Raw genomic sequence first — 19,188 nt, 5'->3', positions numbered from 1 at the left:
ACCAATTTATAATTAAATTTCATAAATTATTTACAGAAATTATTTTTTAAATTTATTTTAATATAAAATTACTTTTACTCTAATTATACAAATCAATATAATTGCATCAATTAATATGTAAATTATACATATGTAAATTATTTTATTTTAATAATATAAATTAAAAAAAAATTAATATTTAATATTTTAGAAAACCTACACGTTAATATTTTCCTTTTAACTAGAGAAAATTATTTAGTAAATAATTTTTTTAATATCAATTATATAAATCGAGAAAATCACATAAATTAATATGTAAATTATTTATATAAATTATTTTATGTAATTTATAAAAATTATGTACATTTATTTGTGTATATAAATAATATAATTTTTTAATTATAAAAAGTATTAAATTTTAATTTTTTAGATCATTTAAATATTGTTTTAAATTTACGTTATTTGCATAAATTACATAAGATAGTTAGTTAAAAAAAATTGACTAATGAATTTTAAGGACAAATAAATTATAATAAATAAAAACATTTTTTTATTAATTTATATTAAAATAAATTTTATAATAAATATAAATACATGTAAAATTAAAATTAAAATATATTTTAAATATTTTTTTAATTTATAAATTTTTATAACTAGAAAAAATTAATAACTCTTGACTGATTATATTTGTAAAAATAATGTTTATAATATCAACTAAACAAAGCAAGTATTCTAAGAATTTATTATTTTGTCTTGAAACAAAAGATCATAACTTTTTCTCCTACTAATTTTTATTTTATTTTATTCAGTTTATTTAACTCCTTGTCATGTAACTATCATATTAATGACCTATATAGACATAAAATGAGTCCTAATATGTCACATTAAAATCAAATAATGATCAATCAACCAAATGAACAAAATTGCTTATTCTAAAAAAATAAGAAAACAAAATATTTTGTTTTAAAAATAAATAAACTATAAAATCACTAGTTGAAAATTATAGAAGAAATAAAATTATAATTTATTCTTACTATTGTAACAAAAAATATTTCTTTTATTTCATAGACATACGATAGATAATGTACCAAAAGAAAAAGAGACATCCCATAAAATTGGAATGATACCAAAAATAATTTTTGATTAATTAATAAGGTAAAAACTTTTTATATGGATATGAATATGAATAATATAAAACTATTAAAGTCTTAAAAGAAACCAATCAAATGAGTTGATATTAAACTTTGCATATCTTTATACACTAAAATAAAAAACAGAGATTTCTTTTCTTAAAAAAAAAGGGGGAATGGATCATAATCTTTCACGGGGTGAAATCCTAATTTTTCAATAAATTTGATTAATATCATATATTTTTATTACAAAGTGAAAGTATAAAAGGATTAACTAGTGAACAATTTAATCACCAAAAAAACTACTAGTGAGGGATCGCAAGGGAGTGTTTTGGTGCGGGTTAAAATGCAACGATAACTGTTGAAATAGAAAAAAGAAAAACAGTGTTTTGGTGTAGCTGAGAAAACAGGTTTAAATCACCTCTGAATTTCTGCTATGGCTTCAACCAGATCAGTCTTTCTTCTTCTTTTCATTCAATTGTGCTTCTCACTTCTACCCTTGTCATTCGCTCAATCCCCCGCCACCGGGTATCAATTCGCTATTCCGTAAACCCTAGTTTCACTATGCTTTCTGTTTTCTATTGACCTTAGTTTTAACGAATGTAATCTCCAGGTCTACCGAAGGTTACACCATTTATGGTCGAGTGAAGATCCCCAGTAAGTTCTTAGTTTTACTTCAATTTCTTTTTATTAATTCAAATCCCGATAATAGTTTAATGTGTAGTTCGTTCAATTTTAGATGAATAAAAACTATTGAACTTCGATCTGTAAATGAAGCGTGTGCTTGTTGTGATGTCTAAGGCTAATACACGATAGGACAATGTAGGTTGTGCCGGGTCATCAAAATTAATTTTTGGATAGTAGTTGTGACTTGTTCTTATGAATTTACCAGAATTGTGTGTGCTAATCGAAATTTATCTGGTTTGAAATCTTTTTCTGGTTATATTTTTTCTTCTGTCATCTCCAACATTTTTTTTCCTTGCACAGCATGATCTTTTCTTTTCTTTTTCTTTTAAAAAAATCTTGTAAAGACAAACACACCTCATTTTACTTGACAACAAATCTTGTCATTTTTAGGATGTGAAATTTAATGCGGCAAGAGCTTAAAAATTTCATCTGAATTAATAATGTGGATGGGTTAAAAAGCTTGTTGGTTGCTTTCATCAGTTGCTTTGATGGACTATATTCAAACAGTTTTAATAGGAAGATAGAATTCTGAACCTGTTACTGTCTGTGGTCATTGAAAAGGTATGTCTCATGGTGTTTAGTGAAGTCAAATTTAGCAAGGTTTTAGGAAAGTCAATGGTTTGGTTACCTGAAGGTTGAAATGGCAAAATTTAATTGTTTATTATCCTTGATGCATACTGTTTGGTGCATATCTGTTCTCTGACTGCACACGGGTTCGCTATAGCAGCATAGCCTATAAATTTGATTGTATAATGGTATTGGTAAATCCTTTTGGCAGGTGTGGGAACAAAAGATTATATTCTTCCTGGAAAAATTTCAAATGTCAAAGTCATACTCAATGGTGGTCAAAGAGTTACTTTTCTGAGGCCTGATGGATATTTCTCATTGTATCCTTTCATGTGCAACTTAATTTCTACAATTCTACTTCTGTTTTATTTGCATGATGACTGTTTTGGGGATATTAAGCCCTATTTAATTGTATCTCTCCTCATCTTCTTGTTCTTGATTTTAAGAAGTTGTAGTTAATGCTGGCAAATCATTGTTAAGAGATGATCTAATTCCTTAACGTGTATGCTTTAAGCCACAATGTTCCTGCAGGGACACATCTAATTGAAGTGGCTGCCATAGGCTATTTCTTTTCTCCGGTGGATACTCAACCTTAAAATTACATCTCAAGTCTTTTCCCCTAATATATTTTTGTTTTCTATGCATGCTCATTTATTAAGTTGTTGTGTTCATTATGAAAAAAAGGTACGAGTTGATGTAAGTGCCAGACACCATGGCAAAATTCAGGCAGCCCTGACAGAAAATAGGAGGGGGCTAAGTGAGTTTGTCTTGGAGCCATTGAAGGATGAACAATATTTTGAGGTTGGTTTAGACTTACAAAGTTCCTGTTTGTGTTCCCTTGTTCCCCTCCCTTTCCTTCAAATTATTGTCCGAATGTCCACATGGTGTTATCTTGTTTTGCTACAGGTTAGGGAGCCATTCTCTATTATGTCCATTGTGAAAAGTCCAATGGGTCTGATGATGGGATTTATGCTGATTGTTGTCTTCCTCATGCCCAAATTAATGGAGAACATGGGTATGCTTTCTAAAATTCATCTGCAAACTTTTCTCATTTTCTGGGTCTATCTTTTTTGCATGTCTATATAAATATGGCTGTGCTTTCTCAGTTTCTCAGTTTCTCTGTCTCTCCATTCTCAAAGAAAACTTTTCTCGCCTAATGTTTTCTTATTATTGAGTGATTTGGGTCATAATTGAATACTTTGCAATCCTTCATGAACTTTGCTATTTTATGTGAATACATTATACATGTTAAAAAAATCAGCCATGAATTATGCATCTTTAGCATTTTTGGATGAATTTCATGGTGAGAAATTATCAATTAATTTTTCACGGTGAAGGTAACGCAACAAATAGTTGCTTTTACTTTTTCATGGTATCACCATGATTTTGTGAGGTAGAATTGATTCTTGTGTGTTATGTTATCCAATAACACTCTTTTTGGGTTTCTACTAATTTTTTCATGCATGGTTATCAAACTTGATGAGTTTATGAAGAAAAACTTGTTAACCTATCATTAACTCCCAGTTGATGAAAACTCATAAACTAGGAAAAATGATGAAAATATTGTTCAACTTTACTCTTGATGTCGTCATTTGATTTGCTTGTTTCATAGACAATCTGCTGAATGATAGTTGTTTCATATTGTATGGACTTATAAAGCAGCATATTATGCTACTCTTTTGCATAAAATGTGCTGATGGCATTGTATTTTCGTGGAAACAGATCCAGAAGAAATGAGGCGTGCACAAGAAGAAATGAGAAATCAAGGAGTTCCATCTTTAGCAAGCCTGTTACCCGGTGCTGCAAGAAGCAACTAGGTGTACTAGTAAAGGAAAACCATTGAGCAAGTTGGTTACCCCAAGCAGGAGCTGAAAAAATATGGCATACGATGATTGGAGAATTTTCTTGTGACAAATTGATGCCGATGGAAATCTTTTGATTATTTATGTTGTGGATTATAAAAAATTTGAAATTTCTGATAGAGAGGTTTATATGTTTGATTTGAACAGTGGGGAGTAGGCAGAACTCGTCAATGTTGATAACCATGCACTGATGGATAATTTTTTTTTGGTTTACTTGTAGAAACTGTTAATTTCCACTTTTGGTCCTTTTGCTTGAAAAAGGAATTGATTTATGATCTGTTTTGGCTGCATTGCTCTAGTTAGTTTTCTTCTTCAATCTATGTTTATTATTATTATTATTATATTATTTGATAGATAAACAATCCTACTGAGTTCAATTTTCAGAACTTGGTACCAAAGAGAGGAACAGAACTGTAGTAATTTGGAATTGAGGTGATGTTTTTCTAAACTCTAGAAATTTAGATTGATGGGCTATAAACTTCCAAACCCTGAAATAGCCGTTTAATTGAAATAGCCTTTGGTTCTATCCATGACTATCAAAATATTGAGTTAACTCATTAACTTTCATGAGTTTACGAGTTCACTTCTTTTCTGTGAGTTAAGTCGTGTGTAAATTCTTTTTTTTAGTATACTCTGGGTAGACTCTATAAATTTTAAATAAATTCGACAAATTCTCAAGTTCACCACTGAGTCAACAAGTCTGCAAGTTAAAAAAATTAAATCAAAATGTAAATTATTTTGGATTGTTTTCTGTTTCTTTAGTATTCAATATATCTTCATTTAGTGTGTCGTTTTCGAATAAAAAATTTTCACATTTAATAACATCAAACCCTTGTAGTTAAATTATTCACTTGGTCCCTATAATTTCACGATTCCTACCTTTTAGTCTCTATAGTTTGAAAGTAATATTTTTACTTCCTATCATTTATATTTTAATTTTCTTTTAGTCCTTATAGTTTAAAAGTGGTCTTTTTAGTCTTTATAGTTTGTATTTTAATTTTTTTTAGTCCTTATAATTTAAAAGTGATCTTTTTAGTTCATATAATTTATATTTTAATTACTTTTTAATCCTTACTATAAAAAAATATATAAAAATAATTAACTACAAATTAGTTATAAATTATCAACTATTTCTTATTACAAATTATCTTATGATAAATTAGTTACAAATTACTTGCTAATATTTTTGTAGTTAATTATAATTAATAATATTACTCATATTTTGATGGTAAAAACTAAAAGTGAATTAAAATATAAAATATAGGAATTAAAAATATCACTTTTAAACTATAATGACTAAAAGAGAATTAAAATATAAATTATAAGGACTAAAATGTTCACTTTCAAATTATAGGGACTAAAAAAAAATTAAAATATAAATTATAGGGACTAAAAAAATTACTTTCAAATTATAAGGACTAAAATGTGTAAATGATGAAATTATAGGGATCAAATGAATAATTAAACTTTTTTTTATTATATTGTTGAAATGTTTAATCAATATGTTATTTATAGACATTTTGTTATTATTTTAAAAATTAGTTAATATTTTTTTTTGTTAAATAGCTAATAAAATTGATTCAATAAAAATTCAACAAACTTTATTAGGACATATTTTTATTGAAATTGACTTTTAACTTATGCATAACAAATTTTAATGATAATAAAAATTGAATAGAGAAACAAATTTTACTATATTTGACACAAATAAATAACTTTTGGTTTGATAGTTTATCTTTAGTTTTTGAAAAGAATTTTATTTTTAAATTTTTAAGATTCTAAAAATATCCATGTACCCAAGAAAAAAGAAGGAAGAAGCTCCTCTGAAGTGTCTGGCAGTGGTGTACGCTAATAAATAAACGATAACGTTATTTGGCTGTGAATTTGGGATGAGCTGGTCCGGTGCAAAAATGGGTACGGTGTCTCTTCTCAAGTGCTACAGACCCTTTTTCTCTATGCTTTTCCCTCACTCCGCTCCACCCAGACTCCACGCCGCCATCTTCAGGAGCAAAAACTTTTCTTTTTGCGCCACCTCGTCCCCGCCGTTGACGGCGGAGAAGGGTTGCGGCAAATCCGACGCCGAGTGTCCCACCTTGCCGGAGGTGTGGCTGCACAACACCATGAGTAGGACGAAGGAACTCTTCAAACCCAAAGTGGAATCCAAAGTGGGAATGTACGTGTGCGGCGTCACCGCTTATGATCTTAGCCATATTGGACACGCTCGCGTATACGTCAATTTCGACCTTCTTTACAGGTTTCTCTATTCTCTTCACACACATTTCATTCAATTCGACCATACCCTCCTTTTCCTCATTGGTTTTCCTTTTCTGCTCGGTTTGGCAATTAGGCAGATACTTTAAGCATTTGGGATTTGAAGTCTGTTATGTTCGCAATTTCACTGACGTAGATGACAAGGTCAGTCACTGTCTATTTAGTGTTTACTCTGTGCCCCTTTGTACTTTTCAATTTTAATAAGCACTGTTAACGGTTCTTTGTAATCTTAAATATACTAATGGGCGTCGTTGAGGTGTTTTCCTTCGTTATTTTGTAATGCATACTTCACCTTATTACTTGGCTCCTGTTTCAATAACTTCTTTCTATGCTTTCATTAGGTTCAGGCGTTAAGCTTTTGTCTTGTTGAAAATATTAATAGCTTGACAGCTAAAGAAGAAATAAAAATCTTCAAAGTTATATTTTTGGAACTTGGTAGTTGGTACTTCTTGTTGTAACTTTACACTGAGTAGAGGATGGTAATAAGGTGAGGAATCTTTGATGGGTTTGAACTAGGGTTCTGTTTGGATAAACTTCTCTGTAAGCACTTATAGGAAAAGAAAATAATAAGATAAAGCAAATTGTATTTTTGTACAATCATCTTAGCTTTTGGAGAAGTTGGATGACGAGAGGGCTTCTATAAAAGTTAAGTATGCTGACTTCAACTTATGGAGAGTCTCAATTCATTTTACCTTTTTTATTTTCTTCTCCTATAAGTGCTTACAGAGAAGTTTATCCAGATAGGAACATTTTCTTGGCTCTTGGCCATTTGCTTGTTACCTATAAATAGTATCTTTTTTATCATTTAGAGTCTAGGGCTTAAGAATTTTTTAATTATACCCATTTGTTACAAATGCAAAGTACCCACTGCTTTTTAATTGGTATTACTATTACAGGATCTTAGCCTGCACTTTTCAAATTATGTAGATAATTGCTAGAGCAAAGGAGTTAGGAGAAGATCCAATCAGTTTGAGCTGGCGCTATTGTGAAGAGTTCTGTCAAGACATGGTAACTCTTAATTGTCTGTCTCCCTCTGTGGAACCAAAGGTCTCAGAGCACATGCCCCAAATCATTGATATGATTGAGAAGGTACCATTGCTGGCAATTTTACTGTGGCATTAAAATGGATGCAAAAAGGTTGATAAAATTCAGACTGTTTTTTCATTTTCAATTTCTAAGGAAGCTTACTTGGACAAGTTATTGGTATATGATTATGAAATGCGTATTATCAATCTCTCTTTTGTTAATCTGCTTAAGAAGTAAGATGTCGATACATTGTTGATCGGTTAACATGCTTGTTGACAGATCCTTAATAATGGGTATGCCTACATTGTTGATGGGGATGTGTACTTTAATGTAGAAAAATTTCCAGAATATGGGAAACTATCTAGTCGAGATCTAGAAGATAATCGAGCTGGTGAGAGGGTTGCAGTTGATTCTAGAAAGAAAAATCCTGCTGATTTTGCTCTTTGGAAGGTATAATATATCAGTATGAATAATGATAACACAAATTTGTTAAATATGTTGATTTCATTATATATTACAAACCAATGATTATTATATTCTTGAAATCTTAATTTAGTTCAGAACTTACTCAATGTGGATTCTTGATGCTATTCTGCAGTCTGCAAAGCCAGGGGAGCCATTTTGGGAGAGTCCCTGGGGTCCTGGAAGACCTGGGTGGCATATTGAATGCAGTGCCATGAGTGCAGCTTATCTTGGTTACTCTTTTGATATCCATGGTGGAGGAATCGACCTTGTGTTTCCTCACCATGAGAATGAAATTGCTCAGAGTTGTGCTGCATGTAAGAAAAGTGATATAAGTATATGGATGCACAATGGTTTTGTCACCATTGACTCTGTGAAAATGTCAAAATCTTTGGGGAATTTTTTCACAATACGTCAGGTGAGACATTCCTGATGGTTTAAACTTACCCTGTTTGAGTCTAATAAAAACTATAAGTCAATACATTAAGGACCCACAGTTTCTATTTGTTGATGGTTACCATTCCAAGGGTTACATTCTGATGCAATAAACATTGTTTTATTAGGTTATAGACGTTTACCATCCACTGGCCTTGAGATATTTTTTGATGAGCGCACATTATCGATCTCCTATTAACTACTCAAATATACAGCTCGAAAGTGCTTCAGACCGTGTTTTTTATATATATGAGGTACTACTTTCTTCAGAAATTACCTTATTTCTCCTTGATGTGTGTGCTTGCCTGTCCATACAGTTTGCACACTTCATCTTTTATGCATTTGTCTCCTGGATGTTCTTAATTGGGCTTACTTCTTTATTGTATCATTGTATATGTTGTGTGGACATATCTTGAAAGTTTCATGTGTTTGCAGACATTACATGAATGTGAAAGCTTTTTGAATCAGCATGATCAGAGGAAGGATTCCACCCCACCGGATACTTTGGATATTATTGATAAGTTCCACGATGTTTTTTTGACCTCAATGTCGGATGATCTTCACACTCCAGTTGTATTGGCTGGAATGTCTGATCCATTAAAATCAATCAATGATTTGCTGCATGCTCGTAAGGTGCAATATTTTCTCATATGCATCAGAAGTTATTTTTAAGATTGATTTTGAATGAGATCTAGGTTTGGAAATGAATATTTTCACAGTAATTCATCATATTTTTAGTGTGCAATTTTGGTTTTAGTTTAATGTCAATATATTGAACTTCAGGTTTTGGTTATACTTATATCTAACAATCCATCTTGATTCAAGCAAATCTATATTTCAAGTTGTTTACTTGCTAAGTGTTATATGATGCCAATAACCTAATCTTAGCAAAGGTTGAACAAAAGGGTTTTGCGCAGATCTCTTCATGGTTTTGGAGCTCTAAAGATGCTGTCTCTAATTATGTTGTTTCAGAGTTTCAATGCTAGAAATGCATCTTTGAAACTTTATCTTGTGGATGATATAATTTGAATGCTTGACACTTAAACAAATAAAGTATATTTCACATAAATGTTTATAACATTTGCATCTTCATAATCCTCTCAGGGGAAAAAACAACAATTTCGAATCGAATCACTATCAGCTTTGGAGAAGAGCGTCAGGGATGTCCTTACTGTTTTAGGACTTATGCCTGCAAGTTACTCTGAGGTATGAATCCGTTGAAGTGATTGCTTTCTGTCACTGTTTTCTAATTTTTTTGCATGTGAGATATGATATCATACCCAACAATTTTATCGGGAGTACAAATCCCTAATTTATGTGTACTCAACAGAAATTCCATTAAGGAGTGAACATTTATTTCCTTTATCTTTTTATTTGCTGTTGTGTAATTGTTATTTTTTGAACTATTTAAACAATCCTTTTATATGGGATATATATTTGTTTCACATAGATTAACTTCTGCTTCTTCCAGTGTAATACTTATGATTTATTTTCTACATTTTTCTGCTCATCAGTTAAGGATTGGCTCAGTGAATCCTCCCATTTTTTTTAAAAAAAATTCTTGGATTCCCATTCAATTCTGGGATAGTGTTTAAATGGAGGTTCCTAGTGGCATTCTTTTTTGGTACCCCCTGAATTTATTGACCATTGGATTTATCCTCGAGATTAATCCAACAATCAATAATATAGTACTTCCTGCCTATAAAAAAAATTAATATAATATTTCCACCTAGTCTGAAGTTGCTACAGCAATAGACTTTCACAAAATTATCCCTAATGGTACTGTAATATATATAGAACATAACTTGCATGCATAGTTGTTGGGTTTTATATGGATCTTTACAGTGAGCTTGCATAGATCTAGAGTTAAATCTAATTGTGTGAAATGTTAATAGGTTTGAGATTTTGTTTCTCTAAATCTGTGTAACATAATTCATATTCTTCTGCTAAATGCTTAATATTTCTTGTTTGTAACCGTTTTATGCTACAGGTTTTGCAGCAGCTTAAGGTAAAAGCTTTAAAACGTGCAAACTTTACGGAAGAAGAAGTCTTGCAGAAAATTGAAGAACGGGCTACTGCTAGAATGCAAAAGGAGTATGCTAAATCGGATGCAATCAGGAAGGATTTGGCTGTACTTGGTATTACTCTTATGGACAGTCCAAATGGCACAACTTGGAGGCCTGCCATTCCTCTTCCACTTCAAGAGCTGCTCTAAGTCAAGAGTTGTTCAACATCTCCAAAGCAAAACCAAGAAATGTAAGTTACTAGGTTCTGGTATATGGAAATCAATTATAAGGGATGCCACGGGTGTATCTCGCTATCAACTTCTCAGAATGATAAAGGCGACCCCTTCTTAACTCTTGATGCCGTAAAAACATGGATTACAATTTACGTTTTGATAGAGATGTGCTTAGTGTAGTTGTCTTGGTGACCAATATTGAATTTTTTTTTTTTCTTCATATACCGGGCTTTTAACCCCTAGAGTATTCATAGTTTCAACGAATTTGAGTTTCAGATTAATATTAAAATAAATAGTCGCACTATCACTAGAGTAGTGTTATGTTTCTACTTTCTAGAGTAGCTTCGGTTTAATATTGAGAAAGACATTTTTTTTGTGGTGATAATGAATTTTCTGTTGTTTTTTTTTCCTGGATCTTTATTGCTGCTATTAAAGAAATGGACCCCCTATAAAGCTAGATCACGAGAAAGCTGTTGCATTATCTATGATATAATCAGCCGATTGGCTCACAAGAATCAAATTTATAATTGAGGGACTTTGACTTAACCTTTGTAGGTCAAGACGATAGGATTGCTCAAACCATATATAATCAGGGATATTTTGTTCATATTCGGTGTGGATGCACGTGGGTGATGCAAAATTAGAACTGAGATTAAATTGAGTTAAACTCAACTTTAATAATGCATTGTTTAGTTAAAGAGAAAATAACAAGTTGTCTTTTAAATATGAAAATGAATATATATATTCAAATTTCTATTTCTTCTGTTCATTATAAAGGGTATTTTGGTTGCATAACAGTGACAAGTGAAATATTAGCAATCTTAAAAAAGAGCATGCTTGGATTGGATATTAGAAGAATTATTTTTAAAATAAATTGTTCCAAAATAATTTATATTTGAAAGTAATTTTTAAAAATAAATTTAGAAGAATTATTTTTTCTTAGATGGTAAATAAATTGTTTTTTTTAGAACTGAGCTTAATTTTAACATGTAAATAAGTGTTTTAAATCATTTAGAATAATGAGAATATAAATTTTTATATTACTATTCATTCACAGAATACAGTAAATTAAAGATTATTGATTTTAAATTTTATATAATTATAAAAGAGGGGTACTAAGAACATATTCTCAGTCCTTAAAATATAAAGCATACTAGTACTTTTTACATAGCACCGGTGAGGGTGGAAGATAAATGTGTAAAAAATAAAAATAACCATTCTCTTTTCTGCCATGGTATCAGACAGAACACAAGAAGTTACAACTACGAAGGATAAGTACATATGCCTATCACGTAAACAGCTGATAAAGCCAACATATTATCATATCATATGAGGCGGTCCCACACAGACTAGCAAACTCCACCAGCTGTGTCCAAATTCACAAACACGAGAGCAACATCGGCTTTTGTTTTCCTCACGCGCTGCAAGGCACGTGGAAAACAGTTCTATCCAAAACTCGAGGGGATTTTATTTTTAATAACCCGAAGAAAAAAAACTAAATATCCAAATGTTATGCCCTCAATTCTTTGTTTGAAAGTCTCAATTTTTTTTTATTCAAAATTTCATAGACTTCAAATAAAAAATCACGTCTCCAGGATTTTAACACCCCCTCATGAAAAATTTATAGAAAATTAATTTCGATGAAATGGAAAAAGATAGAACGTAATTTAGAACATTTTTAATGATTTTTTAAAATGAGTTTCTTAAATTATTTTTTGTGGTCCCATAATATTTTTTATAATTTTCTCAGGTTCATGTCATTTTACAAAATTCATACACAATTTTACGATAAGAAATTCTAACAAACTTCAAAAAATTCATACTTTTATATTTTTTTTATTCTTACTTAATTATGATGTTGTTATATGTTAGATAAATATTATTTTTTAATACTAAGTTGTTATAAAAGATATAAATCTTATTTTTAAGAAACTTTCTCTCACATATGTTTATTCTAAGGAAAAATAAATTATAAGAAACAATTTATTCACTTAAAAAATCCTTTAAAAAATTTCATTGCAAATGCTCTTAAATTTTTCACACACAATATTATTTAAAAAAAATTCAAAAAACAGAAATAGAGAACTGAGAATTCTGTTCAAAAACAACGATGAATATTAAAAAGACACCATAAACATTGACCCATCTGAAGAGATGGAGTGACAAAATCAGTGTCCTGCAATAATGCTTTTTCATGGTAGCTTCAATAAATATTGATCAATTAATTACAGATATAGTTATGGTATTATTTTTTTATATGCTCAATATATTGATACTTGGTAATTAGATGTATAATATCAAATTAATAGTAATTTTTATAATTTAAAAATAAAAGATTATTTGAATATTTGTATTGTGTACCCACAATTAAAAGCAATAAATAAAAAAACATTAATTTTGAGTGGAATAATAAATTAACCATTATATCCTTAAAATGGGCGAGAAATTTTCTCCTACAACAACACCAAACTTATTTACTTTTTAGTATATAAAAATTGCCTATCTTTAATTGAGACAATCTCAAAGTTTGCCTTTAGCAATTTCGTGACAAATGAAAAGTTTCTTCCCTGCTTCAAGAAACGAAATGTGTAAATGTGAGGAAAGAAATTTAAAACACAAAACATGGAAAAGGACAAAAATAAGAACAATATAAGATGGAAAACAAAAAAGTCTACCAAAGGGGAGGGATACATACCTCAACAACAATGCAAACAAAGATGATGTAGGAAGAGAAAATAACCTAGTTCATGTGACAATAAAAAATTGAAATTGAGTTTATTGAATGAGTAGAAAGTAAAGTGATATAGATTATAGACAATTAGACACTGGACAGAAGAAAAAAAAAAAAAAGGAAGTTGATTCAAAGGCACATGGAGAATGAGCGCATTCAATGAAAAAGAACAAAAATAAATAAGGGTAAATAATCACTTTTATCCCTCAATATGTAATTCGTTTATAAATGCGTCCTTGAAAGATGAAAATACAAAATTTAGTGTCTGAAAGTATAAAAAGTGCGACAAATATGTCCTACCGTTAACTTTCGTCTGTCACCGTTAGTAAAATAGTCTACATGGCACGGAAAGATAAATTTATCACTGAAATGATTATCAACATAAATTGTCAGCATAGAGACATATTTGTCATAATATTTGTTTTACTTTTCGTCTTCCCACTCCGCTGACAAATGTGTCCCTGAAAGATGAAAATACAAAATTTAGTCTTTGAAGGTATAAAAAGTGCAACAAATATATTTGAACGTTAATAATAAATTGTGACTTATTATTATTATTACTATGTGTTTATAATTAACTATTTCTATTCGTTTAATACTTATATAATATATTTTTTAAATTTCCTTTTAATGTATATATTTTTATTATTTTTATTTCCTTATCAAACCTTAATCTTTGATGTTAAAAAAATTATCTTATATCTTGTAATTTTATCAAATTTCACAATTTTAATCTTTAAAATTATTCCATATCACAATTCCAACTTAAGTGCTCTTATATTTAGATTAAAAATAATATGTCAAGAGTTTTGAGTAGAAAAAACACAACCAGTCGTGAGACCAAATTTATTTATTTATTTATTTTTAAAAAAGAATTTAATCAACTATTTTTAAAAAAAAATCTCACAAAATTTAAACTAGATAAAGCTAAAATGGAATTATAAGTCTTTTTCCTTAATCAATAATATATATATATATATATATATATATATATATATATATATATATATATATATATATACCTCAAATATGAAAGAATCCGATAAATTTTATGTGTTTCCATTCGAGACAATACTTATTATACATAATATGAATGAAATGAAAACAATTACTAACAAATAAAGACCCCAAATAAATTTAAATAAAAAATACAATAATGCTTAAACTAATACAGAAGTTAACTTAAAAAAAAAAAAAGATAATACAAAAGTTTATTCTTTGCCTTTGGGATGTAGAGTTATATCTCTTGCTGATTTAGGAGTTACATCGACCTTGCATTCCATTTGAAATACTGTGACACAATATGTAATATAGATTAATAATTAATTGAAGAAAAAAAAATTCAAGAAATAAAAGACTTTCATTTTTTTTAAAATGGTAACTCAATTTTTTTATATCATAAAACTAAAGAATTTTATTTTATTTTGGAAAATAAGTAGTTATATTGATTAATTAAAAAACTAATTAACAATTTGATAGATGGATAAATAGATAGATAATCAAAGTATAAGAGTTCAAATCTTAAGTTGTATTTTACTATTTTTTAATTCCTTTTTTCATAGTTTCTCTCCTATACAATTCATTATCAACGTCCAATATATTTGTTACACTTTTTATACTTTTGGGGACTAAATTTTGCATTTTCATTTTTCAGGGACGTATTTATCAACGGAGTGGGAAGACGAAAAGTAAAAAAAAAATAGTATGACAAATATGAATATGTCCATATGCTGGCAATCCACGTTGTCAATCATTCTAGTGATAAAATTGTCCCTCCACGCCACATAAGTTATTTTATTAACGGTGACGGACGAAAGTTAAGAACATATTTATCGCATTCTTTACACTTTAGATTAAATTTTTTTGTACGCACATTAAAAAACAAAAATGATTATTTACCCAATAAATAAAGAAAAATAGAGGGAGTGAGTTATGGAGGATAAAATTAAAAATATTTAGTAAAAAAAACAAAACTTACTTAAATACGTGTACCAGCATTTAAGAGCAATAAATGTATAGAATTAATTTTGAGTGCAATAATAAATTAGCCATTCTATCTTTATCCCTTGAAATGAGCGGAAAAAAATTGTCATATAGAGACACCAAACTTATTTACTTTTAATATATAAGGATAAGGATAAGAATTAAAATATTGATCAAAGGTAGTAATAAATGTATTTTTTTATGACGTCTATAATTAATTGCATATTTAATAGTAGTAAAAATATTGCACTGTTTGCTATTAATGTAGAATTAAGTTTGATAAAAAATAATAAATAAAAATATTTTCTACTCCAGAAAATGTTTTGATATTATAACATAATATTTGTACTTTATTTTATTGGGTACTTAAATATCTATAAATGTACACGTTGTTTATACTTTAAACAATATAAAAAATTAAAAAATAAATAATACTGTATTAATTAAAAATGATAATAATTAAATTAAAATGTCATTTAAAGACCTTTAAACATCATCATAATCCTACCACAATTCACTCACATTGTGATTCTAACTTTGTCGTTCATTTTTTTAAAGTCTAATGGTTAAAATTAATTATTTATTATAATTATTAGATCTTAATAAAATAAATAATAAAAATGAGAAGTGGTGAATTTGAGTAAGTTGATCTGTTCTCATATATATTTAATTTTTTGATCTCATCTCTTCTTTTCTTATGAAGTGGTGAATTTGACTTTTTCTAACATACATATGATACTTTTAGTATATTTTTTTATGTTTTTAAATTTTAATATCAATTGAATGGTTTAAAAAACTATAACTGAATGTTAAAAATAAATTTTAAATATAAATATTTAATTTTCAAATATGTTTCTAACATACATTTGATATGTTGTATTATGCTTTTAGTATCATCTCAGTAGTTTAGCTTAACTTATTATCTATTTTAGTTTATGATTTTTTGACATCTCTAGTTTTAACTTGAATTTGAATTTTTTTAAAACAAATTATTAATAAGTAAAAATATAATATATCACAATACAAATCATTACAAATCTAAAATATAATTTATTTGTTAAATTTTTATTTATTGTAAATTTTAATTATAATATAATTTATATACTGAATTTTAATTAAATAAAAAATATTTATTTTGTGCAATGTAGAAGCTAAAACACTCGTTTTATTTTAAAAATTTGCTAATAAAATTTTTCTTTTTAAAGGTTTGAAATAGGTAAATGGTGAGTATTTATTTTTATTCTAATATTTGTGATATACATAATGTATGTATATTAATTATTTATTTAGTTTTTAAAGTTTTAATTTATTTTTAATTTTTAAAATAAGATAGCATCTTATAAGTATTTATGTAGTAATGCATCAAATTTTTTCAAAATCATGTAAATGGTTGTGAAAATGTATATCCAAACACAACTATTAAAGTTACCTTCAACAACGTATTTTATAGTTTTTTTTTACTAATTGGAAAGCTTGTTTAACTGTTTGGTAACAAATTTTTTTTAGTAACTTCTTAGACTATCTTCAATGATAATTTCTTAAGTGGGTTTTTTAAGTTATTTTTTGTGATTCCCACATTATTTTTTGTGGTCCCCAAAGTACCATGTAATGTCATTATAAGAAATTCATACACAATTTTGTTCCAATGATAAGAAACTTCAAGAATTTCACCCTTTTATATATTTTTTTATTTTCACTTAATTATGATTTAATTATGGTATTGTTATGTATCAAATAAATATTATTTTTTATTGCTAAAAAATAATTCATTGCAAAAGATGCATATCTTATTTTTAAGAAACTCTCCTTGCCACATAGATTTTCTCTAATAGGAAAGGAACGATTTCTTCACTTAAGAAATCCTTCAAAAAATCTCCATTGGAAATTCTCTTAGTAGTTTTTGGTGTTTTTTTAAATGTTAGTTGAAGTGGCATTTTTTAAACACTAGCTTTTAATTTTTTATATTTTTTTTCATATTTATCCATTTTCTTACTTACCCTTTTTAAATAAATCATAATTTTATTATTTTTTGTTATTTTACACTTTTTAGTTACTTTAATAGCTAATTTTACTGAACACTTATAATTTAATTAACTAGTTTTTCAACTTTCAGTTATCAATTAGTTTTTTTAGCTTTAAGCTTCCAACTGATTTTGTCAAACATAGTTTTTTGAAGCTAGCTAGAAGTTGAAAAACTAGTTGATAGTTGAAAAGCTAGTTTATTAAATTACAAGTGTTCGATAACCTAACTATTGAAGTAACTAAAAAGTGTAAAATGACAAAAAAAATAATAAAATCATGATTTATTTAAAAAATGATAACTAGAAAATTGGATAAATATATTGAGGATAAAAATGGAAGAAAATATAAAAAACTAAAAGTTAGAGGCTAATAAAAAAATTTGTTTATTGAACAATCAAACAAATTTTTTAGCTAGTAATAAACCTAAAAACTAGCTAAAATGCCTTTCTAAACATAGCCTAAATAGTTGGAAGTAAAGCTTTGTCATCATCCATAGTGATCCTACTTAATTTAAACATGATTAACTCCATTAAAAGATACCTACGATCTAGACAAAAAAATATTGAAACAAATAATTTATAAATTTCAAGTGCTTATAACATAAACTCTTATATATAATAAAAACTGATTGATTTTTTTTATTTAAAAAATTAACTATTTTCTTGAATAGACCCTTATTGGAGACAAAAAAAGAAAGAAAAACATTGAAATTGTTTAAATCAGATGTTGGTCAAATGAACTAATTAATTGATATTAAAGAAATTTATTAATTTATTTGATAGCATTAAATGTCTTAAATTTATATTTTTTTATAAATTTTATTTAAGTATGAAAAATATGTAAATTTTACCACTTTATTTATTCTATTTGTCAATTGTAGAATATCTCTTGAATTATTTATCACTTTAATATATTAAAGAAAATATTAATTATCTTTTAACAATATCTTCAATAAATAAATACACTAATAAATGTATAATGTAATTAATAAAAATGTTTTAATCAAGATAAAATTATTTTCTTAAGAAAATTAGAACAATTAGTTGTGTTTTTTAATAAACTAAATAGTCTATACATTTATCACACATTTTTTTATACTTCCTTTGTCTCATTATAATTGTTGTTCTAGGTATTTTACACATATCAATAAAAATTAATAAATGGATGAAAAAGAATAATAATTTTACAATTTTAATCTTATCATCATTAATTTATTTTTAATTTTTATTGTCCATATCATTAATATTATAAAGGGATATGAGTGAAAAAGAAAAATAAATGTTACATTTAAAAATTAAAATGACAATTATTTTAATACAAATTTTTTATTCTTACACAATAATTATTATTAATTAAACGGAGTATTCCTATTCAATCATTTTCTTTTGTCCAGAGTATATTTCTTGAAAGACAATTTTATTTGAGCTAAGTAAGATAAATAAGAAAAACTCCATATATATGGAATTGCATACTCAATACTTAAATCTGACAAAATTAAACTAAAATAATTTCACGTTACTTAATCGATCCGTTCAGTGTTATTTAGTATTCAATCATAAAATATAATAATATTAACAATAAATTCATACAAATCAGGAATTAGATAGAAATTATATAATAATAATATTATGATATTTAGAAAACATTTAATTTTATTAGTGTCTAGGTGGCTTTCACATGAAAGACGATCTGTTCATGTGGGTCCCACCTGCTCAGACCTACAGATAAGCCATTCCACTTATCATATCATATGAGATGACCTTTTTAGTGTGCTTATCTTCTCGTCCACAACGC

General features: G+C 27.7%; 2 protein-coding genes across 4 annotated transcripts; both read left to right on the top strand.

The window, feature by feature from the left end:
* Positions 1-1,406: 1,406 nt before the first annotated feature.
* On the top strand, positions 1,407-4,522 carry LOC114408943 (ER membrane protein complex subunit 7 homolog). The gene is made up of 7 exons (XM_028372173.1): positions 1,407-1,637; positions 1,723-1,766; positions 2,575-2,683; positions 2,878-2,941; positions 3,048-3,164; positions 3,270-3,378; positions 4,086-4,522. Exons 1-7 carry the CDS (start codon positions 1,546-1,548, stop codon positions 4,178-4,180), a joined length of 630 nt encoding a protein of 209 aa, XP_028227974.1. The 5' UTR covers positions 1,407-1,545; the 3' UTR covers positions 4,181-4,522.
* Positions 4,523-6,045: 1,523 nt separating this feature from the next.
* On the top strand, positions 6,046-11,072 carry LOC114408942 (cysteine--tRNA ligase, chloroplastic/mitochondrial-like). 3 transcript variants are annotated; one of them, XM_028372170.1, is made up of 9 exons: positions 6,046-6,479; positions 6,577-6,640; positions 7,424-7,585; positions 7,802-7,972; positions 8,121-8,402; positions 8,548-8,673; positions 8,855-9,052; positions 9,524-9,625; positions 10,410-11,072. In XM_028372170.1, the coding sequence occupies exons 1-9, from the start codon at positions 6,115-6,117 to the stop codon at positions 10,632-10,634; spliced, it is 1,695 nt and encodes a 564-aa protein (XP_028227971.1). In that variant the 5' UTR covers positions 6,046-6,114; the 3' UTR covers positions 10,635-11,072. The 3 variants fall into 3 exon arrangements, with proteins under 3 accessions (XP_028227971.1, XP_028227972.1, XP_028227973.1); XM_028372171.1 differs by having other exon boundaries at positions 6,282-6,479; positions 6,573-6,640; XM_028372172.1 differs by having other exon boundaries at positions 6,456-6,479; positions 7,393-7,585.
* The last annotated feature ends 8,116 nt before the right edge of the window (positions 11,073-19,188 follow it).

The sequence above is a fragment of the Glycine soja genome, chromosome 4 (genome assembly GCF_004193775.1).
Source record: "Glycine soja cultivar W05 chromosome 4, ASM419377v2, whole genome shotgun sequence".
NCBI classification, from domain to species: domain Eukaryota; kingdom Viridiplantae; phylum Streptophyta; class Magnoliopsida; order Fabales; family Fabaceae; genus Glycine; species Glycine soja.
This window is presented reverse-complemented; position numbering and strand designations above follow the sequence as displayed.